The 25,792-nt window shown below is 46.1% G+C and overlaps 1 protein-coding gene across 1 annotated transcript in view; it reads right to left on the bottom strand.

Annotated features, from left to right (window-relative positions):
* Positions 1-25,792, bottom strand: part of GALNT16 (polypeptide N-acetylgalactosaminyltransferase 16) — a 72,290-nt gene that overhangs the window by 22,737 nt on the left and 23,761 nt on the right. The window contains exons 2-3 of the mRNA XM_087828848.1: positions 3,712-3,869; positions 153-251 (exon numbers count right to left, since the gene is read on the bottom strand). Coding sequence (XP_087684974.1) covers positions 153-251; positions 3,712-3,869 — 257 coding nt within the window. The remainder of the gene's footprint in view (positions 1-152; positions 252-3,711; positions 3,870-25,792) is intronic.

A 25,792-nucleotide genomic window follows, 5' to 3' on the forward strand; every position in this document is an offset into this window, starting at 1 on the left:
GGCAGGACTCCCCCTCCCAGTGCCCACTGGTCTTCACCCTGTCTGGCTACAGCACCTGATCTCAATGTCCTCCCCTGCCAAGGGCTTGGCAGATCACTCCGAGGCCTTGGGGAGCAGCACCACTGAGACAAGGGTCCCGAGACAGGGCTCACCTCTTCACGGTGCGCAGCAGGGTAGATCGGGCTTCATTGTGGAAGGTGATGATGACGCTGGTGGCCGGCAGGTCCGCGGAGTAGGACAGGGATGGACAACTGAGGAGGGAGCAGAGAGGTCAGAGGGCAGCTGTGGGAGTGTCCTCAGGGCAGGTTTTGAGGCTTCTCTTTGTCCAGCCTGCTGCCCCCCAGGAATACCTCTGTGGGACAGAGAAATAAAGCCTGAAGCCAGGATGTGGGCCTTGACCCTCCACACCCATGTTCCACCCACTGAGGCCACCCGGCCTGGAGTCCTCGGAAGAACACCACAGGTAGAGCACCTTCCCAGGGCAAGAAGCTCTTCACCGAGGACCTAGAGCACTGGGATCCCTACAGTCTCTGAAGTGTCTAGGAGGGCTCCGGCTATGTACAGGCACCATCCCCCCCAAGCCCCAGGCCCGGGCCCACAGACAGAACTGCCTGCGATGGAGCAGCCAAGAGACAAAACGGGCGGGGGAGCCTCTGTTTTGTTTCTGATACCCTGAAGCTTCTTCCTTCTTCCCCCTCCCCCCCACCATCCATGACATTTGGTAGAATCTGGAGGGGAATTACCCCCCTCCTGCTGTTCCATGAATTCCTCCCTCTCACTGCCCACCACAGCTGACACCAGGCGGGGAGCAGCCTCTCTGGGGCTTCTGGAGGAAACTAGCCTCTGAGAAGACACCAGAGGCAGTTCCCTCCAGCCCACTCCCTCCCCAGCTGCTCCGTGCTCGCCATCTCCAGACACCACATTTTTGGCCCATTGCCTGCCCACCCCCACCCCCCAAAGGGAATGAAAACACTCAAACACTCCACTCCTGCCAGCCTTCATCGTCTTTCTGCGAAGGCGTTATTCACACTCCTGGGGCCTGGGGAAGGCAGCCACCAAGCTGGTTTTCATGGCAATCTTCTTTATTACAATTGCTCTCTGACTATTCCAGCAGTGACTGTTTTTTTGATTACAGCATTCATTCCACTGACAGCAGCTTACAGCCGAATTCCCAGGCCCATGTCTTGCTCTGCAGAGCAGAATGGAGGCCCACCAGCCTGGGGCCCCCATGGGAGAAATCCTGAGAGGCTTCAGAATAATCCTCCTTGAGAGGGAATGTGGGGGGTAGGAGAGAAAGAGAAATTCACCTCGGCCCCCTGAGAAGCCAGACTTCCCAAGTGCCCATCCTCTCAGAGCCATGCTGATTGTGGAGGCTTGGCCTGATGAGATGGGGGTGCTGGGAGAAACAACCACCTCCTAGATACCCAGCCCCCCAGCATGGTCCTTTAGGGCCCCAGGTATGTCCCTGAACCCCAACCATCTGGTGCCCAAGGACGGAATCTGGATTACGATGCCCATTCTCCACCTGAGTTGGACAACCTACCCAGACCCCACCTGGAGGACAGACCTGACCTTCTCTTACCCACCCCCTCCAACCCTCTCCACTCTGCATTTCTCTGGGATTTATATCTGTGATGATGGGGATTTATCCAGAGGCTCCCAGGAGCCAAGAGCCTCTGAAGAGGTTTGCCCCTTGCCTGTGTTTTAAGTTTGGGCTATAGAGCTGGCAGGCCTGTTTTGCATGGTTTAGGTCTTTCTGCTCCCCGAGACAGAGCTCCCTAGTTGAAGGCTGAACCAGGAACTAGCCTAGAGTCTGGCAGAAGCAGCAGCCTGGAGGGCTAAAGGGGAGAGTGTGGCTCACCCCAGCACACCTGGCTCCACCATGGGAGGTCCTGTCACCAGAGCCAGCACCTCCTTTGCTCCCGCTACACACATGCATGCGCACGCACATACACAGACATACACACATGCATGCACACATGCTGGAGTCACCTCCAGCTCTGAGAGGGCCATGCAGCAGCTCTGGGGCAGGAGGAGGGGCCTAACTCACCAACCCACCACTGCCTTGGATTTGAAGAATCTCATTTTAAAATGTGTGTATCCCCAAGTTCCTCAGTGAACGCCTGAGAAGGTTTAGAGTGGGAGTGGGTGGGAGGGAGGGCAGAGGTGATCCAGGCCAGCCTCTCAATTCACAGATTTTGGTCAGGAAAACCTCCAGGGTCTGGGGTCTAGGTTGGCCAAGGTCATAAAAGGCCTCCAAGTGGAGCTGCATGGACATAACCTTGTAGGCCCCGCAGCGCAGGCAGACATAAGGGAGACTGCCCCAGGACTGGCTGAGAAAGAATTCCCAGGGACTGTACTAGCCTTTAGACCTGAGCGGGAGCCTTCCTGAGGAGCAGGATTACTGCCCTATTTGGTAACATGAACTGTTTCTGGAGGCAGACAATGCTGGGGTTAAGTACATGGAGAACTGTCTGGGCACCCCCAGCTCCACGTCCATCTCACCTTGCACAGGCCACCAAGCTCACTGGATTTCAGGCACACCTCCAGGAGTGACAAGGAAGGTGCTAGAAGCAGGTCCCCTTCTGTACCCTTATCTCACGTATGTGTTTTTTCTGTTGAGTAGCTGCTTCAACAGGAGAACCAATTGACCTGAGTCATTCTAGCCTATCCTCAAACCAGGACCAGCTGGCGCTAGCTGGGTCCAACACAGCCCTATTAGCCACTGAAAGCTGCAAGCACATGGGTGGCTCAGCTACAGCATCCCCTTGCTGTTCTGCTAGGTTTGTGCATGGAGAGCAGAGAAGTCCCCCTAAGCAGCCTGGGTTGGGAAAGGAACCCTACCCGAAGGAAAGGACACAGAGGAGTCGTGAGGTGTATGTGCGTGGGGGTAGGGTTTCAGGAGAGGAAACAGAGTGGGTAGAGTTGGGGAAGGAGGCGGGAAAGGTATAGGATGGGGGAGCATTAAGTGGAGGTGAAAAGGAGCAGAGGCTCCGAGGGGAGAGGGGGCAGCTCCCACTTCAGGTAAAGGAGCTCAGACTGTTTCCGTAGGTGAGGGCAGGGAGAGGAAAGACTGGAGGTGGCGACTTGTGTAACCCAGAAGGGCCTGATGACTTGCCCAAGGTCTGTGGCTCACACTGGGCAGAGTTGGAACTGGGATAAGCATGGAAGGTGCCCTTGGTCCTGGTCTACAGCCTCTCCCAGCTACCACCCTGGGAGAAAAAGAACAAGACTGGGAAGCATTTCTGGGAGTTTCAAGGAAGGGAGGGCAGCGGAGAGGGAGGAAAGGGATGCCAGTGGGCCGTGCACAGCACTCCACTGTTTGCACAGTGTGGGCAGGGCTGTGGCCCCTCTTCACCTCAGGCACCACCTGCAGGGCATGAAGAACTGGCTCGCATAGCCCCTCTGACCTCCCTGTGGTCCCCCGGCAGGTCACTCTCTCTGGGACTTCAGACTGAGGTGCTGAGGGGCCTCCCTGGTCCCAGCTGGGAAGGTCTCCTTGGCCTTCTCAGGGCCTCAGGAGGTCAACTGAAATAAATAGGAGTCAGGTAGCTACTGAGGATGAGGGTGTGAATGTCTCAATAAGTAGATTGAGTCTGGGAAAATCTTCCTCATTTCTTAAATCCATGCAATGGAAAAAAGCAAACAAGCTAACTGGGGTTGGCCCTTCCCTCCACCTTTCTTTCCCCATTGGCACAATGGAGGCCACACCTGTAGTGGCGGGTGTCCCGGATGGGTCGGTCTGAGGTCAGCTTGTCGCTCTCCAGCTGGTTGAAGGCATGCTGCCTGTAGGGGTCCTCTCCGGGCTTCAGCTGCTTGGCCACCAGGTACGCCTTCTCATCAAAGCCTCTTGAGGGTGTTCCTGTCACCTGAGACAAAGGTCAGCATCAGAGGGGCCCCAGGAGAAAGTAGCCACTGTTGTGTGGTAGGAACTTACTACCAGGCAGGAACTAACCACAAGACCCCATTTGGACTTGACCTCAACTCTGTGAGCAGGAGATCATTATTCCCCCCACTGTACAGATGAGGAAACTGAGGCTCAAGAATCAGCCCAGCTGGGCATGGCTCAGCGGTTGAGCATTGACCTAGGATCCAGTAGATCATGGTTTGATTCTCGGTAAAGGCACATGCCCAGGTTGCGGGCTCGGGCCCCAGTCGGGGGCGTGCAGGAGGCAGCTGATCAATGACTCTCTCATCATTGATGTTTCTCTCTCTCTCCCTCTCCCTTCCTCTCTGAAATCAATAAAGATGTATATTTTAAAAATAACAAAAATAAGTCAAAAACAGTATTTGCATGTGTGGGGCAGGGGATATATGGGAACTCTTTGCACTTTCTGCTCAATTTTGTAAATCTAAAACTGCTCTAAAAAAAAAGTAAAGTCCACTTTTTAAAAAGACCATCCTGGCCAGTGTGGCTTAATTATGGGTTCAATTCCCAGTCAGGGCACATACCCAGGTTTCAGGTTCAATTCCCAGTCGGGGTGCATGTGGGAGGCAACCTATCGATGTTTCTCTCTCACATCAATGTTTCTCTCTCTTTCCCTCTCCTTCCTTCTCTCTCTCTCTCTCGTCAGTGAAAACATATACTCAGGTGAGGATTAAAAAAAAAAAAGACCAGGTCAGACCTAGTAAGTCATAGGTTTTGGATTCAAACTGGTCATTTTAACTCTGAAACCCACACTCTTTTTTAAAATTTTAATTTATTGATTTGAGAAAGAGAGAGAGACAAACATGAATTTGTTGTTCCACTTCTTTATGCATTCACTGGTTGATTCTTCCATGTCCAGAGTGAGGACCGAACCTGTAAGCTTGGCATATTGGGAGGATGCTCTAACCAACTGAGCTACCCAGCCAGGGCTGAAACACATACTCGTGACCACTTCTGTGTGCAGAATGTGGAGAGGGTGACTCTGGAGCGCACGAGATCCCCAAGATTCGGTGTCCTGAGGAAATCGCCAAGGAGGTTGGAGGTTGCCAAGCTACCAGTAGATTGACAGTCTCTTAGGGGTGAACTTGGGCATGACACTGCGCTAGGTATGATCAGTAAAACACTCAGGGTTTAGACAGCTACTACACAGAGAACAACCTGTGAGGACAAGCAAGCTTTCACAGGCTTATGCCAGAACTGCTGCAAGTCATGTGCACAGACAATGATGCATCTACTCAGGGACTTGTACTTGCTGCTAAAACAGCCTCATGTCAGACCTACTGGGTCCACCAGTGCTAAGTGCTGGGAATGATGGACGACAGATGTCATGGCCCAGACTCCTTCCTCTTAGCCACCCCCTACTTTGAGCTCCCAAAGTCCAGCCATGAAAGACACTGGGGAAGAACACATCTGAGATGAATGGATGAATCCTGACATCTCATTATTTGAACCAAAATGCTGATCGGGCATTCCCCAGAATGCCTTGAAATATCATTGGCTGTGAGTGTCTGCCAACTCCAACCCTTTCACCTGCCCAGCAGCTTGGGCTGGAGCTATGGGCACACAGGGGCAGCAAGAAGACAGATGAGAACTGTCCATGCATAGAACCCCAGCAGGAAGACTCTGTCACAGGCCTGGTTCCTAGAGAGATGGTCCCAGGAAGGCAGGTGGGCCTGTGGGACAGGAAACCAATATATTGGGTGAGGCTGTGGAACATCCACCAGCAGTCCAGGGCCTCCATGCTCCCCTGAGAGCCCAGCTTCTAACCTCACCAGACAGGAACGCGGAAGGCTCCAGGGAGCCCTGATCTCTTTAAAGAGTGCCACTCTGTAGGGTTCCCGCCTCCAGTTGCATCCTGCCCTAGGAGCCAGTCCCTGAGCTCCATGAGGCCAGAGTCGATGAAGATTTCCTTGTGTGGCCACTGGGCCCAGCCAGCCCCATGCTACACACAGATGCTCAGAATAGTGACAACGGCTACAGCTGTCGCACTGTGATATTCTGAGTTGTTGTGATGCCAAGGGCTGGATAGATGTAGCAGAGCCCCTGTGGTCTCACAATCCATTTCAGGAAAGACTAAAGGGGGGAAGGAAGGAGGAAGAGAGAATGTTCTGACATGAACCCTGGATCGCTGCAAGGACCTGAGACATCCAACTTTGAGAATGAGAATGAGAGAGATACTTTGTGCCCTTCCCACCCAGGAAAAGAACGGGTGCTACCTCCACCCCTCTTCCTTCCAGCCCAGGGTCAGAGAGGTGGCAAGCAGTCTCCAGTTGATGGTTTAGGAGTTAAAATAAAAGGAAAACTACAGAAGCTCCAAAGGGAGAGTATGCTACTTAATTATCCTTCAAGTTGACTGTGGGAAATAACATTTATTCATTTAGGACTTAGGGTCACTCTGTGGGCTCAGAAAACCTCTAAGCCCTCATTTGACACTCACCCATTGCCTAGTAAACACTGTCAGAGAGCCACCCATGTCCCATGCCCTGGGGCACGCTTCTGGGAGTTCCAAGGCACTGGAGCATTCATTTATTTGCTTATAAATGCTTGAATTCACTCACTCATTCGCTCACCCGCCCATTCATTCTCAGAGCCCCGCGGACACCATCCACGTGTCAGGAAGTGGAAGGAATGCTTCCGAGACGGTTCCCCGACGCCCAGCCTGCTGCCTTCCTGCGCCTCCTCGGGGCCACAGGGAATGTTATGAAAGAGCATCTGCTCAGGCCAAGGCTCGAGAGAGAAGTCCCTTGCAGGGCCTCGAAACTGAGCGAGACAACCTCAAAGATGCCGTCAGGAAACACCTGCTGCCCCCGCCCACAAACCGAGAGCCCCCGTGGGTCCAACCCTCCTCCAAGGTTAGACGCCCCCCCTGTGAGACGGCTGGTGAAGGAGGGTGCCATGGAAACCAGGCCCACCCTCCCAGAGGCCTTAGCTCTGCTTTCACGCTCACCCAGCAGGCCCCGGGGTTTGGAGCTGGAACCTTGCTTGGCCCTGCATCAGCCAAGTAGAGGGAAAGCTGAGGAAGGGAGGGATGCGACCTCAGCAGGGCTCTCACTTCCCCTCCATCCAGCGCCTTCCTGGCCTCCCGCCAGTCACCGCCCAGGGCTCTTCCTCCTCAGATATTTAGCCCCAGTTCACACACCCACACCACAGTGCATTTCCTTCCAGCTCTCCAACTCTCCTTTCCCTTTGGCCCTGTTCTTTGATCTGGAGAGATCCAGGCCTCTGAATGTCCCAAGGGTACCTCTAACTCAACACCTCAAAATAAATTCTTATTGATCTCCAAGCCAGCTGCTTCTCCTGCACTGCCTATTGCTGAGATGGGCAGTCGATCCTCTGGGTGCTCCAAGCCACAAATCCAGGGGTCCCTGACGCCCTCCCCATGCTCCACAGCCTGATTTAGACCCCTGCTCTAGGAATCCATAGGCGGTGTCCTATGGGTATCCCACTAGTATTAACAAAAAGTTACTGAAAGTCTAGTATGTGCAGACACTGTGTAAGAGGCTATGAAGACAGAAAGAAACACACAGCAGTATGGCTCCCAGAAGAGGAATCTAGGAAATCAGCCCCTCTTCCTCCCCTATCCCACGCAAGGCAGGCCATGGAGGACCATGAAGAAACCCCCATGTCCAACCTTATTATTATTTTAAAAATATGTTTTTGATTTTTTTTTTTTTTTTTTTTTTTTAGAGAGAGAGGAAAAGAGCAGAGAGAAACACCAATCATCTGCCTCCTGCATGCCCCCTACTGAGGACCAAGACAAGGCAGGGAGTCGAACGGGCAACCTCTCAGTGCGTGGGCCGATGCTCAGCCAACTGACGCTCCAACCTTAGAGCACAGGTAGCTGGGGAGCTGGTCGTGGAAGCTCACCCCCCCCCCAACCCCAGCTGGGGCAGGAGTCTGGAAACGGTGCTGACCCATGGGCTGCATACCAGTAAATGCTCTTCCCCTTGTCCCCTGTCCTAAAAGGGAAGTGTGCTGCTACTATCCACTTTTCCCATCCAGGGGGCTTACTTAGCACATCGGCATGCGAGGGGTAAATGCACCCTTTGGCTCTAGGCTGTGGGACCATGAGAACCTATATCTGGATCCTCCTGAGAGGTCTGAGATCCTGGGCTTGGAGCGACTTGGAACCACTGATGGACTCGGACTGCTGCTCTTTCTGGAGGAGGTGAGGGCACTTGAGGCTGTTTGTGGAGTTTTTATATCACTTGGCTCTGACATCTGTATTTACATCGCTTTCTTTTCCACTAGATGGTGGGCTCCTCATTTTTGAGCTCCCAGTACCTGGCATACAGTAAGTATTGAGTAGGCACTTGCTGAATAAAGGAATGAATGAATGAGTGAATACCTAAATATTGTCTCTGTTCTCAGCTTACTGATAATCAACTGAGGAGAAAACAGCAAACAAATGGGATCCTCTGCCACATCATGTGACTTTTGGTGGCTTTCACTGTCCCTGGAGCTTACAGTGGCCCAAGAGATTCTATGAGTACCCTATCACCTGACTGGTCTCAGCTTGTACCGTTGACCCCTCCCCAGCCACACTCGCCTCCTTGTGTTCCTTGAGCTGGCTGGCACCCTTCCCCTTAGCCTTTTTGTTCCTTCTGCCTTCTTTCTGGAAGGCTCTTCTCCCAGATGTCTGCATGGCTCCCTCCTTCACTCCCTGCAGGGCTCTGCTCAAATATGGCCTCTGCTCAAATATGGCTCAAATATGGAGCATTCCCCACCACCACCTGTAAAATTGTTACCCTGACCCCACCCTCTAATTCCCTATCCTCCTGCCCGCCTTTATTTTTGTGCCATTCTATGTTTATTTTGCTTATTTATTTTATCTTTTTGACTGTTCCTTCCCACAAAAGGATAAGCTTCACTGGGACATGGACTGTCCCTTTTGTTTAATGCTGGATTCCAAAGGCCAGAACGGTGACTGAGTGATCATAGGACTCAAAAACAAAGGCTAATGAATACACGAATGACGAGCCACCATGACCTCAAGCATCTCCCCTCGCCTGCTCCTCACACACATTCTTGACTAACACAACACTGGGAACTGAGATGGCAAGGTGGTTTTTGCCTGCCTTAGGGATCTTCTTGCCTACTTACATGCTCCTGGCAAGGCTGTCAGTCACTGCCCCTGTCCCACCAATACCTCAATCACTTCCATAAGGTGGGCACAAGACCCAGGTTAGGCTGATCTTATTACTGCACCCCCAGACACAGGGATTGGTTCAGGAAAGGTCATTTGACTCTCTCTGAGCCAATCAGAATCTTCCCTGAGACTTTCTATAAAGTGACTTTTTTTTTTTTTTTAAATATGTCTTCATTGATTTCAGAGAGAGGAAAGGAGAGGAGAGAGAGAGATAAAAACATCAATGAGAGAGTCACTGGTTGGCTGCCTCATGCATGCGCCACACTGGGGATTGAGCCCACAACCTGGGCATGTGCCCTGGCCAGGAATCAAACCGAGACCTCCTGGATCAGAGGTCAATGCACGACCACTGAACCATGCTGGACGGGCAAGGTGAGCTCTTTTTATCAGCACTGCTGAGTTTGACAGAGGAGGGTCTTCTTCCAATCACATGGAGAAAGCTTGTCTGTGTAATGTACAGCATGGTGACTATAGTCAACAATACTGTATTGTATATGTGAAAGTTGTTAAGAGAGTAGATCTTAAAAGTTCCCGTCACAAGAAAAAAATATGTAACTATGTGTGGCAATGGATGTTAATTAGACTTGTGGTGATCATTATGCAATATACATAAATATCAAATTGTTATGTTGCACACTTGAAACTATGACATTGTTAGATGTCAATTATATCTCAGTTAGTTAAAAAAAGAAAAATATCGTCTGGAGAATGAAACCAAGAAGAAACAATCAGAGCCAACAGATGGAAAGAAAGAGCTCTAATGATTTTGTTTGAGGTTCCTGAAGTCAGTCATACCTGTTCCAAATTTACTTTGTGTTGTTTTTTAAATCTATCTGTCTGTTTACCTATCATCTATCTTTTTTCTTAAACTAGTTTGAGTTGAGTATTCTTCTCTAATGACCAAAACTTCAGAGATGTCAGTCCTCAGTCCTTTCAATGAATAGAAAACCACTCTCGAAAAATAAGAAACAAAATGAGCCACCAATCACAATGACATGGTGTAGGTGGCAGCCAGTCATTCCAAGACAACAGGCTGGTCTCTGGCATCTGGCCCAGTGACTTGAGCCAAGCCTGGAGAAGTGTGGGGCAGCCCCCAGCCAGCAGGTCTGTGGTCAGTCTTTGGGGTTTCCATCTGGACCATAGCTTCAGAGGCCCTTGACTTGCCATGTCCAGGAACAAGGCTGGGGAGACGATCAGTGACAGCCTGATGAACCTCTCTCTGCTCTCCAGCCTCTTGCTGAGCATTCTTGGCTGACATTTAGGCAGCTGCCTCCTCTCCAGTCTTTGTTCTTTTGGGAAGTGCCAAATCCAGCACTTCCATGTCCAATAAGGTCAAACACATCTGAAGCTGTTTAAGCTGAAATAATGACTCTGCTCTATAAAATGGGAAGAATCATTTCTCATCTTGGAGAAGTTTTTTTTAGTCCATCACTTCAATTAAACTTTGAAACTTGCCTGACTTGCTCCACTTTTTTTCTAGCTAGATTTGCATATTTCTTCCTGACTTCTAAATTTAGAAAACAAACAGCAAAGGGGAAAGTTTAAAATAAGAAAAGAAAATATTTTCCATGTCATGTTCATAAAAAACCATTCAACCCAAATCCCCAAACCTTGTAAACTTTCTTTGAAAAGTACATGTACCCCTAAATTTGAGATTTAAGCAACTCAGGCTCCTTTTAAATAACTGCCGTCCAATTTCCTTTTACTGCCAGTAAAACAGGTACCTGCTGGGTTTGCCTTTCACTAAGTTTCAATGGAACTGTAAATAAAAAGGCTCTGGTCCTGTTTTATGGATGCCTCCTGATTTTTTTTCTGAGTCTGGTTTAAACCCAAAACACCTGGCGAACAAAATGTGATTCCCTACCACTCCCCTGGGAACAAAATCTCATCTGATGCTATGTCCCAAGTTGAAAGAGTGCCATTCATTGCGAGAGCTGGGAAACTTAAGCACATGATTTACCACCTCTCTGAGCACAAAGTCTCAGGTTCCACCTCTCCCAAGTAAAAAGGCAGGTCCCCCAGAGCCTCCTCATGAGTCACTGGGTTCTGGGGAAGTAGCCAACCCCACTGGGCCTGCCAGTGTTCCTCCTATCCATCCACATGCTGGGGTGGCACAGGGCCGGGAGCCTCAGTTTGGGCCTAAGTGGAAACTCACTTAGGGCCTGCCCCAGACATGTCCCGATTTCCTCTTCACATTGCCTCCAAGGTAGTTATTAGAGGGATTACCAGTCTGGGCTTTGAAATCCGACAGCCCAGGGAGAGAATGCCAGTGCTTACTGCTCTCTTACCCTTTCTGAGCATGTTTCTTCATCTGAAAAAATGGGGATTCTTAGGAGGATTAAAGGAGATATTGTAGATAATGTGCTTGGCACAGTATCTGGCACGTAAATTGTAATTATTAATTACTCTTAGCTCGTCTGTCTTTTACCAGTGGTTCTCAATCTTGGCTGCACATTAGAATCATCTGGGAAAATTGTTAAAATCCTGATGTCCAGGTCTTTCCCAAGACCGGTTAAATCAGAATCTCTGGAGATGGGAACATGTACCAGGAGTTCTTACAGCTCTCCAGGAGATTCCAGTGTGTTACCAAGGCTGAGCTGCTGCTAGTCATGGGCTGCTAAAATCACAGGACCAAGAACTAGGAAGGTCCTTAGAGGCCATCTCCCCTGATCCCTTCTCAAGGACCCTCACCATGAGTCTGGTGTTTGGCCTCTATTTGTACTGACCTGGAGCTACACCATTAGCAGAGCTGACTGCAACTCAGCTAGAGTTTCCATGGCTGCTATGGAAACCACCTTGCACCTATGCCCACGGGCCCAGGGAGGCTCTAGTTTAATTATATACTCCGGACACAGGATAGGGGCTGCCTGAGAAGCTCGCCTTGGGCTCGCAGTTACATTTCCCACAATGACCTGACTTTTCCAGGAGCTCTGATGACTGCACGGTTTTATGACACAAGTGATCTCACCAGGAAAGAGGGCGTACATTGCCCATTCCCTTAGGGATCTGAGCCAAATAGGATCCTCTACTCAAGGCTGGGACAAGGCATCAGGCCCACCATTCCAGATCGTCTCTGCTCAGAACCAGGGGTTGAATCAAGGTCCCCACGTCTCCCTTCCTACGCTCTGTCCAGCCCAGAGGCCACCTAGGAACAGAGGGACTCTAAGGGTGGTCCACACTATGGATATGTGGTATGGTAGCTCAGTTTCTACCTGCTTATCAGTTTACCCAGCTGGAGTAGATCATTCCTTGGCCTGTGAAGGGTGCCAGAACCTTTGCCTTACCCTCCCAACCACACCTCTGCAGAGCATGAGGAAAGATAAGGCCTTTTCTACAGAAATGAGCCGATGCTGACCGCTTGTGAGGATCTACTATGCGCTGGGTGCTTTGCTAGGTGCTTATTTCTAACTCGAAGCAGCCCTTTCAAATAGATGCTCTTATTCTCATTTTACAGCGGTGAAAACTGAGGCCCGGAGAGGTAAAACAACATGCTTAAGTCACACAGCTGCTGAGTGGCTGGGCTGGGATTAGAACTGAGGCTGTCTGGCTGCAGAGCCTGAGCACAAAGCTTCCTCTATGTGCCTTCAGATGACTCTTGGGCCCAGGTGTGCCTGGCACCCCCCTTCCAATTCTGAGTCCCTTGGCTCCAAAGTAGGCTGGACTCTGGTGCCCAGAACACACCGGTCCTAACAAGTGGAGGCTGCCTCCCTCCTGGGCTCAGGGTCAGAGCATCAGTTCATGGCTCAGATGGGGACTTGCCCAGTGCTGTCATCTCTTGGCCTGACATGGGCATGGAAACTCTTCTCTACTTATGGCTGGGAGAATATGGAAAAAATGAAAAGTACAAGAGTTTGTATTACTCAGACCTAAAAGCAAACAAGCAAATTTCCTTGGGTCAGCCCGGGCCCTCCTCAGTCATCCCAGCCAGGGACACCCTCAGGGTCCTGATGACCTTTGCCGCAATCGCAGCAAAGGGGGAGACAAAGTCTATTCCTGTTCAGGTTCTTGTCTGTTTGATGGTACCAACCCCTGCAAACAACACTGCCATGTTCTGCAGCTGCAAGGAAGGAAGCCAGAGGAATAAACTGCCCAGGGCTCCCCAGGCCCCAGCAACACCCCTGTGGCCAACATATGGTGCAGGTCACCACCAGCTCTGCTCTAGTCACACAAGTGTAATATGTCAATGTTTGTATGTTAGCATTGCACTTCAGGTGTTTCATTTCAGAATCTATTGAACTTGAACCTGTCAGATATTAACTGGAAAAATAAAAAGAATAATGGGCCATGTAACACATAGAACACATACAATATGATTATTTCAAGGGTGGTGACAACCTCCTGCCTCACCCACTGAGGTCAGGACCAGCTGGTCCAGGATCAAATTCAATCCATTAGAACTCAGCAAGACCCCGATCATGGGCTGGGCACTTCAGTTTATAACACTTTTCAGAACAAAGAGCCAATTTAAAGTAGTAGCTGGTGCAGTACATTATTGGCATTGTGGGTCAAGTGTAAAAGTACATTACCTATGGTTCATGACTAATAATTAAACAGGTTCTAGCCACACTAGGAGAGAGCATAACAGAGGCAGACTTTAAAAATCAAATTAAGCAAAACAGAAAAAGGAGGAGGGGTAGGGGAATTGGAAAAAAGTAGCTGCCTTATGTGTGACTTTCTTTGAGGGCCACCTCTGAGGCAGGTACAACTTGTCCCCTCAAGAGGGACCATACCCCAGGACTGGCACCTCTGCCTGCAGTCCAGCATTTTATCTAGGTACAATAAAAAACTGCCATAAAATCTGGAGGCAGGAATAATACTAATCTTTTTAATGGATAGAACTTCTGATTACTTCTGGGATATGCCAAAGATGCAGTTCTACTCAATGAGAAGTCAGAGACACAAATCGCCTAATCATAGCGTATCGCAGGTGCACGTGCTGGGGCCAATGGAAATGCGTCGATATGCACCACACTCACTGCAGTTTTTGCACAGTGAGCTGAACCATAATTGTTAATAAGCAACAACATAATTACTATGTCATGCTTGTAGTATAATCTAAATAAACTGCTTATTATATGTTTTTTATATATAAAGGATATTATATATGTTCATATATTCTTAGTGATGTAAAGCTATAAGTCCTCCCTGACTTAATCTACAAACTCAATGCAATCCTGATCAAGTAACAATTGTGTTGGGGGTGGGGGAAGGTTCCACTGAAAGAATTTGAACACAAGGGAACAATCAGAAAAAAATCTGAAGAAAAAAAAAAAATTAAAAATAGGGAACTAAATTTACCAGATAGTAAGACATACTAAAGACTTCAGACTTTATATAGCAAGATACTATTAGTATATGGCAAATAGAGCAATAAAAGAAAATAGAAAAGTCAGAAATAGACCCAAGTACAAATGGAGGGTTGACATAGATATAGTTGCACTTCAAATGGCAGGGGAATGGGAGAGATGTGAACAATGGTCAGTGAATAAAGTTAAGAAAAGTGACTAGACATGTGGAACTAATAAAGCTGAATTCATTTTTTAAACCAAAATAAATTTTAGGTGGCTCAAAATTTTAAATTAAAAAAACTAAAAAGTATTTAAAAATTGGTTAGTTTTGTTGTTTTTGTTTTTTACGATCTTGGACATAAAATCCAAATGTCATGTAAAAAACCTACATATAAAGACTTAAAAAAAACTTAAGGCTAAAAACACCCAAAGTCAAAATAAAAAGATCACACTGGGAAAAATATATTAGCCAAATATATGCCAACAAAGGACAAATTTCTTTAATATAAAAAGAGCTCTTACAAATCAATAGGAAAAGTACCAATAATTTTTTAAAATGTAGACATAAAGGATATAAAAATATGAAATACAAAAGACCAACAGTAAATGAAAAAATGTTCAACCTTGTTGTTATTAAATAAATACAAATTTAAACAAGATATAATTTCTTGCTAATTTACCTGGTAAATTCAAGAATAATTATTAGTATAATGCTCAGAAGACATACTTAGAGAGAGGAAAGGAGAGAGAGAGCGAAGCATCAATATGAGAAAGAAACATCGACTGGTTGCCTTTCCTATGCTCCCAACTAGGGATCAAACCCACAACCCAAGTATGTGACTAGGCCAGGAATTGAACCAGCAACCTTTTGGTGCACGGGATGACACTCAACCAACTGAGTATTTTTAAAGTATTTTTAAAGTTTGAAGTATATTTTTAAAGTTTGAAGTATATTTTTATTTATTTTTAAAATATATCTTAATTGATTTCAGAGAGAGGAATGGAGAGGGATAGAGAGATAGAAACATCAATGATGAGAGAGTCATTGATTGGCTGCCTCCTGCATGCCCTCAACTGGAGATCAAGCCCACTATTCGGGCATGTGCCCTGACTGGGAATCGAACCATGATCTCCTGGATCCCAGGCTGACGCTCAACTGCTGAGCCACACCCAGCTGGGCTGAAGTATATTTTAAAGTTGGATTATAAATTGGTATGACCAAGGCTGTCTGACAACATTAGCATTTTAAATACTACTTTTTGACTCAGTAAAAGTTCCATTTTTAAGTAAACATATACCTGATTTTTCTGAGACAGCCCCAATATACAACTTATATAATCACCTTACATTTCTAGGCATTAACTGTATAATTAAGCTCACATGAGTACATAAAATGTACAAGTATATTAATTATAGTATTTATTTTAAAATGCTGGAAATAACTTAAAGACCTATCATTAGGGGTCTAATTCAATAAATTATAGCCCAGCTGGTGTGGCTCAGCAGCTGAGCATCGACCTATGATTCAGGAGATCACAGTTCAATTCCCAGTCAGGGCACATGCCTGGGTTGCGGGCTGGATCCCCATAAGGGAAGTGCAGGAGGCAGCCAATCAATGACTCTCGTCATTGATGTTTCTATCTCCTTCTCTTCCTCTCCTTTCCTCTCTCTGAAATCAATAAAGATCTATTTATAAATAAATAAATAAATAAATAAATAAATAAATAAATAAATAAATGTTTATCTTTACAGTAGAATTCTAAACAGAGGTTAGAAGGAATGTTATGTGTGCACAGTATTATTCATTTTGTATAAACAGTTCATAAATATGATATATACATGCATAGATATATCTGGGCAATACATGGCAAACTGCTAAACAGTGGTCACCTCCAGAAAGTGGCAAGGGAGTGAGCAGGAAGACTGGAGAATTTGACCTTTTATCTTGTACAAGTCTAATTTTTTATAAGTAAGCATTAATCTTTTATAATAAAATTATTTTTAAAGAACAGATGAACCTCAATCCTTTATTTAAGATAAAAAGTTAAGCTATTTCTTGTCATCATCAATATCATCATCTTCAGAGTGAATCTCAGGAATAAATACTGTAAACTGATGAAAAGTAAGCCCTTCCTCAGCTGTGACATTTGGGGGCAGAAGTACCAGGGAGGAGCAGGTTACTCCTGATGGAGAGGAAAGGAAGTTGTGGGGGAGGTAAATAATTGTACCTCTACCCTTCTAAGTTCTTGGCTAAGACCTCTGTAATAAGAGACAGATTAACAAGAGAAAAACAAAAGTGTATTAACTTGTATACATGAGAGAAACTGGAGTAAAATGAGTAGCTCCCCAAGGTGGCTTAGAATTAAGGATTAAATAGCATCTTAATAGGGAAAGGGGAGAAAAATGCAGGTCTTTTAGGGCGAGTAAAATGATTTTTAGGAAAGATGAAGAATAGATGGGAGGTATGATAGTCTATGACAAGGTGTCTAGGTGTGATGCCAACTCTTAGTCTCCTCTCCTAAAAGTCAACCTTCCCTGGTTGATGAAACTCTGGGGAGGGACTTATGACAAGTGAGTTCCTTTAGGGGGATCCATCTTTAGGCAGATGAGGGGAGTTCAGAGAAAGACTCTCCCAACATTTGCTGTTTTTCAAGTATCTACAGCTCAAAATAATCAATATACCAAAGTGGCATATTTGGGAGTGGCATGTTCTGCTCCCCTTCAAAGTGTGGGATGGAGGGGAGCAGTGTACGGGGGCTGAGCCCTAGGGTACAGGTGGGGAGTGTTGCTGCAAGTGAATTCCTGTTCAGGCGATGGTTGGGGGCCCAACTTGATTTCTCCCCAAAGCACAGGCCTAACAATTAAAAACAGGGTGGGGGGTTGGGACTAAGAAGCAAACCCTGGGCAAGAGCCATTAACCTCGCCTGTACTGGAGGTGCCAACCACACAACACTGAAGAGGTTGGCACTCAGGCAAATGGGCGATTGGTGCCATTTCCCTTTCCATTTTGATCATTTTAAACCTTTTTTTTTTTTTTTTTTTTTACCTTTTCTACAGTGCCTGGTGTCAAGTGCTTAACCTAATAACTTTGTTGACAGGGGCGGGCAGGCCAAGGAATGTTGCAAAGGACTGTCGGGTTAGCCCACAGACCATTCTGCAGCACCTGAGTTAACCTCAGCGCAGCAGTTTCCACAGCTGCAAAAGGAGGTAATGATACTTACCGCCCAGGAGTGTCCAAAGTTATTAAATGAAGTCATTGCATCTGGCCCACGGGAGCCCTCACTAAATGACTGTATAAAAGGAGGGGGTTGAGCAAGATGATCTCTGAGGCCTCTCCCACCTTGAGCATTAAGTGATCTGTAACAACATCCATTCACTCCATCAGTCTGCAGTGTGCATTTACTGCAAATCGTGGAGGACCTCTGAGAGCTTCTTCCTTTGTGAACTACCACTGTGCTTGACACACAGTAGGTGCTCAGGGTTGTTTGTCACATCAAAAAGGTTTGTACATTGTGCCCCAGAGACCCCGGTTCCACAGGAACTGAAGGAGTGGTCAGCAGCTCTGATTGCCACCAAAATGGTACCTCCTCCCTCTGGGTCTTGAGGTTTGGACAGGAGATAAGAATAAAAAGGACCTCTAGAATGGGGGAGCTGCAGGAAGCTGGGTAACCTGAGAGCCTCATTGGTGGGTCCTGCCAAGTACATGAGCCAGGCAGATGGGCATGCCAGCTTTGGGCCGGGAGGGACAGAAATGGATGTTTCATTGTGATTGAAGAGTCCTTTGTGGGGAATGACATTATTGTGGGTTAACCGTGGATAGTGCTTTTCTCCCTTGACTAATATCTTTGAATATTACATTAAATTGTTTTTAAGCCACTAGAATGGTTATTAAATTAGTACCTTTTTGGAAAACAGCCTGGCAGTACATTTCTAGTGCTAAATCTTTTGGCCCATGGCCTTTTCTGTTTCATTCTGTCCATTACCTTCCCGTAACCACTGTAGGCTGCCAATTGGGCCCCAAATCTCCCATATACCCAGACGAGTTAAATTTAACCTTTGGAAGGAGGGAGTGACATGTGTAAATACGCCTTCTCATTTAGGATTCCTATTTTGACCGTATAACTAATTATAGACAATTATTAGACACAAAGATGTTCGTGACAGTCTTATTTATAAGACTAGAAATTTGAAAACAGTCCAAATGTCAACAGTAGGGAAATAAATAAGTAAATTATGTTCTATGAACTGAAAAGAATATTTGGCAACAATTTACGATAATTGATTTAGGCTGTGGGGAAATAAGTACACTCTTATGTGTTATTAGAGGGAGTATAACCTGGTATAAATCTTCTAGAGGTAAATTTACCAGTATGTATCAAGAGTCTGAAAAGAATGTGTACCTATAATTCAATTTTAGAAATCTGTCCTAAGGAAATTATTAAAAATGGGTTCCACTTATAATAGCAAGAGATTGTGGAGGAAAAAAACCCTAGATTTCCAGTAATAGGGAATCAGGTCACTGAATTATGGTACACCCCTTCAACAGAATACATCGCAACTATTTAAAAAGACGTAGAAATGTATTCTGTTAAACAAAGAAAGATGTTCACCATCCACTATTCAGTGAAAAAAGGCAGGCTACAAATTAATATGTGCATTGTGATTCCATTTTTGTTTATCTGGATGTTCAAATTTGTCTTAATGAATAATTATTACCTGTGAAATCAAGAAAAAAATAACATTAACAACAGTAGCTATGAAAGTTCTGTAGCAGCACAGAAAAATGCTTGCTCAATAATGGGAGGAAAGAGCAGGATAAAAATTGCATATGCTCTGTGATTGCAGATATGTAAAAATTATGGACTGTGACAAGAAAGGCATACTGAAAAATAAAAACAGCGATTTGTTAGGATGGAGAGATTACGGGTGATTTTCCATCCTTTCGGTTATTACTATGTTTATGTCATTTTTATTTTTTTAAATGGAAAAAAGAAATCCTTTGAGACTTTTCCTCGCTAGCCTCTCCCCTCCTTGGAATGGTCGTCTTTATGGAACACAGGCTGCTTACTAAAAAGAATGCCTGACAGTGAGCCTGGCTCTTTACAGCTTATTTCTACTTCTCCTGGGTGAGATGTCACTGTGACTTCTTCTCCTTTGACCTCCCACACATTTCTACCCTGTCTTATCAGCCCTGACCCCAAGCACCCCGATGCTGTTAGGCTAACCAGCCCCTTCTGGCCACCCTGAACCCCACAGATCAAACTTGCCAGCCTTGAAGCTTAATATCTCCAGGTCTCACCAGGGCAGCAAGCCAAGCCAACATAAACCCCTAATAATGGATTGACACCTATTTAACCTCTCCCGAAACAGGTGCTCACATACACAGTTCTTGGGAGAATGTTCCTTTGTGGAAAACAAATTGGCAAATAAATCAAAGGTCTTTAAAATGTTTACAACCATTGGTCTAGCAATGATAATTCTAGGGTGTTATAAAATAATAAGTTTATGAAGGTGTCGGTACAAAGATATACCATCCCATATTTTTTATGCCAGTAAAACATCAGAAACAATCTAAATGTCCAACAAGGGAAGCTTGGTTAGATAAACTGTGGCACATCATAAGGGGGCCATGTAAAATAGAGGATGCCCAGTTAAATTAGAATTTCAGATAAACAACGAATAATTTTTTTAGGATAAATATGTTCTAAATATTGCATGCGATATACTTATTTTAAAAAATCTGTTCATTGCTTACCTAAAATTCAAATTGGAATATAATTAACTAAAAAATTATTCATTGTTTACCTAAAATTCTAATTTACCTGGCTCTTATATTTTTATTTGGTAAACCTGATCACCCTAAACATCCAATGAGAGAATATGGCCATTAAAAGCCATGTTTTCAGAGCAGTGGCTGTCAAATTGTGTTTCTTCCCTCCCTGTGCTTAGCTAGAACTTCTCATCTTTCACCTATTTTATACTTTAGACTTCTGTGTAAGATTTGTTTGAAATCACATGAAACAGTAAAAAACAGTTTTAGAAAATGACAGCTGACAGTGCTCATAAAATAATAAGTAGAAAAATCATGTTAAAAATCAGTATGATTCTACATTTGCACACACATGCACGTATATGGAGAAAGAATGAGAGAGACAGATACCCGACACTCTGAAAAAAACTTAAAAAAAAACAGTTATTATCTATGGGTGTTGGGATTATAGGAACTTTTAGAAGATTTCCAGATTTTTTCAGATTTTCTACCATGAACTAAATGCATTTACATTTAAAAAAATTACTATTAGAAATATCTTTCCTCTCAGATGTCATTAATAACAACATCATTAAGCCTCTGTATCTGTGATTCTTACATTTGGGAGCTATGAGCTCTTTGGAGACCTAATGCAATCTCTGTGTCCTAGTCTCAGGTGTATTCACACAAAATTTTGCATAGTTTCCCCTCTCATCCCTCCTGGTTAAGAACTCCTACCTAGATTCTAGAATGCCATTCCTGTACTCTGCCTGCTTTTAAAGTAGCTACTCTGTCCCTGGGGCAGTGGTTCGTAACCATCTGCGGGGGTGGGGGAGCAGTGGTCACACACCTGCTCTGAGGCCCAGTTAAAAGCAGCTCCCTAAACCCACAGGCTGCTGCAGGCAGTTTAGGAGATTCACACACGCCCTGAGGTCCATTCTTGGGCTCCAGGTTCAGAGCCCCTGGTGCAATCCCAAGCCTTTGGCACTCACTGGAGCCCTGACTTGGCTAATTCCCTTTAGGGCCAAACTGGTTAAATATAGATTTTAAAAAAGGAGCAAAGCCAGGGATAGAATCTAGCTCAGCACTCCCAAGGCAGCACTTCTAAATCTGTGTGTGTGTGTGTGTGTGTGTGTGTGTGTGTGTGTGTGTGTGTAAGAGACTATGATGCCAAGGGAAAATTTCTTGCACACTGATGCTGCTGAAGAGCATTTGAGTTGGGAAGTTTCCACAAATAGGAAAAAGAACCAGAGAGCCAAAGTTGGTACCTCTTATTTTGTATGATGTGTGCCTTAGGATGGCTGAATGGGGCAGGGAGGGGAGGTCGGGGTGGGATAGAGTCTTGTGTCCACTCCCTTTAATAGCTCTCTCCAACAGCTGCACCATGAACCAACCTCATTTATGCCACCTGAGAACCATGCAGGGGCCTGGGAGGCTGCGCAATTTGGCAGTAGCTAGTAGAAAGTTAAACGTGCAATGCCCTCCTATCCAGCAACTTTACCTCTTGGTACCTCTTAAAAACAAACAAACAAACAAACAAACAAAGCTTACCTACATACCCAAAGAGGCATGTACAGGGCATTTTTTGCAGCATGTCACCCAACACAAACTTATCTCTGATCTATTTTACATTTTAAACCAAAACAATCACCAAACCCTATGAACATAATATGATTTAGACTTTGCTTGGGGCGCTGGGCTCATGATGCAGGGTGCAGACGATGTTTTATTGAGTTGTACACTTGAAAACTGTATGGTTTGGCAAACCAATGTCACCCCAATAAAATCAATTTAAAAATATTAATTTGCGTCTCTTTTCCAAGAGAAAACCATGACAATATTCTGCATCAGGAAAGTTCTAAGCTCGGGCTAAAGCTGCCTTTGTCTTTTTCACCTCACTGCTATGTACACACAGGATCACAAGGCCAGTAAGTGCCTAAAAGAGCCCTGAGTAGTGGCAGGAGCGGGGCTTCCAAACTCCTGGAAGACGAACACGGATGCCCTTCCGCTGGGAACAGCCCTCGTTTTCTCTCTCCTTGCTTTCATCTTAACAAAAAATATTTTAAACGTTCATTTGAAAGAACAAACATCTGAAAAAAGAGCTCTGCTTCTCTTTAGTCCCTCTGTCCCTCAACCCCCAAAAGAAAGCAAAAAACAATGGAATAGACTTGTCTTGCCAATTATTAAAACTAACTCTAAAGCCACTATACTCAAAAAACCACATGGTATTGGAAGGGGATAACACAAATGGTTCAGTGGGACAGGATATAATCTAGAAACAGTACATACAAGAACTCAGTAAAGCCCGGCCGGCGTGGCTCAGCGGTTGAGTGTCGACCTAGGATCCAGGAGATTGAGGTTTGATTCCCAGTCAGGGCACATGCCCGGGTTGTGGGCTTGATCCCCAGCAGGGGGCGTGCAGGAGGCAGCCAATCAATGACTCTCATCATTGATGTTTCTAGCTCTTTCTCTCCCTCTCCTTTCCTCTCTCTGAAATCAATAAAAACATTAAAAAAAAAACAACCCTCAATATATGACAAATTGGCATTCTAATTCAGTAAAGAAAAGATAGTTTGGTGTAAATAGTTTTGGCATAACTGGCTATTTATATGGAATAAAATGGAATCAGGCTCTCACTTCACAACAGATACTAAAGTAAAACCCAGATGAATTTAAAATATAAATATAAAAAATCAATAAAAATAAAGTAGATCAACAGGATTATCCAAAAATTAAGAATTTTCCTATGGAAGAAATACTATTAACAAATTCAAAAGACAAATAATATCCTATTATTTAATAACTCAATATTTATACCATAGATATTGGTATAAATATCTTTTATCTTTTGATAGATAAAAGATTAACCCCCCAAATATGCTAAGAATCTCTCAAATTGATATGAAAAAGACAAACAATCCAAATAATAAACGGTCAAAGGTTGTGGACAGTTCATTAAAGAGGAGATGCAAGTTGCCAATAAACATACCAAAGAACTGATAAGTAGAAAACCAAAATAAAGTAAGATGCTGTTTTCACCTAGCAGATGGGCAAAATGAAAAAATAACATCCACTACTGGTGAGGATGCAGGAAACACAGCTAGCAGAGGCATTCATGTCCACCACCTTGGGGAAAATAATTTGGCAGGTATGTTTAAATTTAAGATACACAGAATTTTATCCAAAATCTGTTTGGAAGCTTTAAGCAACAGAACTAATAGCATGAGTATGTAAAGTCCTACATGTAAGAGTGTTATAACATTGTGTAAGTTGAAGGCAGAGAGGTTTACCCCAAAGGCTGGAGACTTGCTTAGTTTGGCACTAACTTTTTTTTGGTAAATTTCTAAGCCATTTGTGGCAAGTGGCAGCAAACTATGAAATGTCCCTCCCTGAAAGTAGCCATTAGGACACAGAAAAGAGAGGTCCGGCTCTCTGAGTGTTCATCCCTTCATCTTGCTTCTGGGACTGTTTTGAATTCTTTCATCACCTGAGAATATAGCTCCATCAGACTCTGAACCACAGCCACCTTGTGTCTTAAGAGGAGCAGAGAAAGAATCCAGAGAAGGCCCCTCTGGCACCACCTTCCACCACCCCAACCCCTGCCTGGCGGGGGCACACTGAAGCTGCAGGTCCCCAGCAGGCAGCCTGGGGCGCCTGGAGATGAGGGAGGAAAGGAAGGAAAGATGAGGGTAGGGACAGTTGCTCCAGGCCTAGGTGGAGGGAAGGGACAATCTGCTCACCTGCCCTCATTCTCAGTCCCCAAGTCTATTGGATAAAGGGGTAGGTCTGTGCTTCTCAAAGTCAAGCCGTGAACCTCAAGGATATGAGCTAATCCATCGAGGGTTACGGACAGACATGAGATAATCACTGTGCATCTTGCTTTGGTTCAAAGACTGGGGACATAGGACATTATTTTTCCATTAAACAAAAGTCAGGTCAAACTTCTTATCTTTTTTTTTTAATATATCTTTTTTTAAAACATATCTTTATTGATTTCAGAGACAGGAAAGGAAGGGGAGAGAGAGAGAGATAGAAGCATCAATGATGAGAGAGTCATTGATGAGCTGCCTAGCCCACAACCCGGGCATGTGCCCTGACCGGGAATCAAACCTCGATCTCCTGGATCCTAGGTCGATGCTCAACCACTGAGCCATGCCAGGCCGGGCTTAATATATCTTTATTGATTTCAGAGAGAGGAAGGGAGAGGGTGAGAGAGACAGAAACATCAATGATGAGAGAATCACTGATTGGCTGCCACCTGCACGCCCCCGACTGGGGATGGAGCCCGCCACCACCAGAAATCGAACAGGGATCTCCTGGATCCTAGGTCGACGCTCAGCCGCTGAGCCACACCCAGCCGGGCGACTTAATGAGAATTTGAGGAGCTAATTCCTGCAAAGCACAGTGCTGGCCCCATTGGTTGAAGCCTTTGCTGCAAGAGCCTCACAGATCCGTTTCTCCCTCTGCACCCCTCAGCCCCTTAACAGGTGTTCACCCCAGGCGCGCCCACTGCGTGCAAGCCTCTGGCTCAGAGCCTGCTCCCAGGGCCCTCAGAGCCTAGGGGGGCTCCCTCAGGGAGCGAGCGAAGGGCAAACAAACCAGGCCAAGCCCTGAGCCCTGGGCTCTCCAAAGTGTCAGTGTCAGGGAGGAGGGAGCCCCAGTACAGTGAAGGCGCGGGCACGGGTGGCCACATGTGGTCTCTCAGAAACCAAGAATGACAAGAGATAGAGAGAGTGACTAACAGCGTCAAAAGCAGCTCATAGAGCCCTGGCCGGTGTGGCCCAGTTGGTAGGAGTGTCGTCCATACACCAAAAAGGTCGTGGGTTTGATTCCTGGTCAGGCACATACCTAGGCTGCAGGTTCGATCCCCGGCCCCGGTCAGGGGCATGCAGGAGGCAACAGATCGATGTTTCTCCCTCCATTCCCCTCTCCAAAAATCAATGAAAATGTCCTTGGGTGAGGGTAAGAAAAAAAGTAGCTCAAAGAAAAGAAAGTTGGGGACCAGGAGCTAACAAGGGGATCTAGTCCCATGGGGTCATCGGTGACCTTGACAAGAGCATTTAAGAGAAACGGTGGGGACAAAAGCCTGCCTGGAGTGCATCAAGAAAGAATGCATGGAGGAGAGAGGCAGTGCAGCGAGCACAAACAACTCTCCCCGGGACTTGCGATCTTAACTGCAGCGGAGAGACACGGAAACAGCACGCCGCTCCCCCAGGGCCACCGTGCTCACCATAATGGGTCCCTGGGGTGGACACCTGCCCTGCCCACCTCAGTCTCGACCTCACACAGACTTTTTAATGCTTTGTCCAGATTTTCCAGTTATTTTCAGAGGGACGGCTGCTCTGACACATCAAAGCTGGAAGGAGAAGTGCAAGGCCCTGGCCTTGGGTGATGTCTAGAGCTGAGCCTCAGCATCTCTGAGGCCTCAGGATGCAGCTCTCTCATCCCGCAGGCAAATCTCGGCAGGACAGAAGCCTCAGCCCTCGTCAGTCACACCCCTGTCTGTACCACAGCGCCACAGAACATACCCAATAAAGCCTCTACCACATCTTCCCACTGGGCCCAGAAATTTGGCTTATTAATTTGTCTTCTGCCACAAGGACCGCTTACTCACAACAGCTGTTGCCACGGCAACCAAGCAGCCAACCTGCCGTTCTAGCTAACAGCCATGAGCCTCC

This window comes from Miniopterus natalensis, chromosome 1, assembly GCF_054644295.1.
Source record: "Miniopterus natalensis isolate mMinNat1 chromosome 1, mMinNat1.hap1, whole genome shotgun sequence".
Taxonomy (NCBI): Eukaryota; Metazoa; Chordata; class Mammalia; order Chiroptera; family Miniopteridae; genus Miniopterus; species Miniopterus natalensis.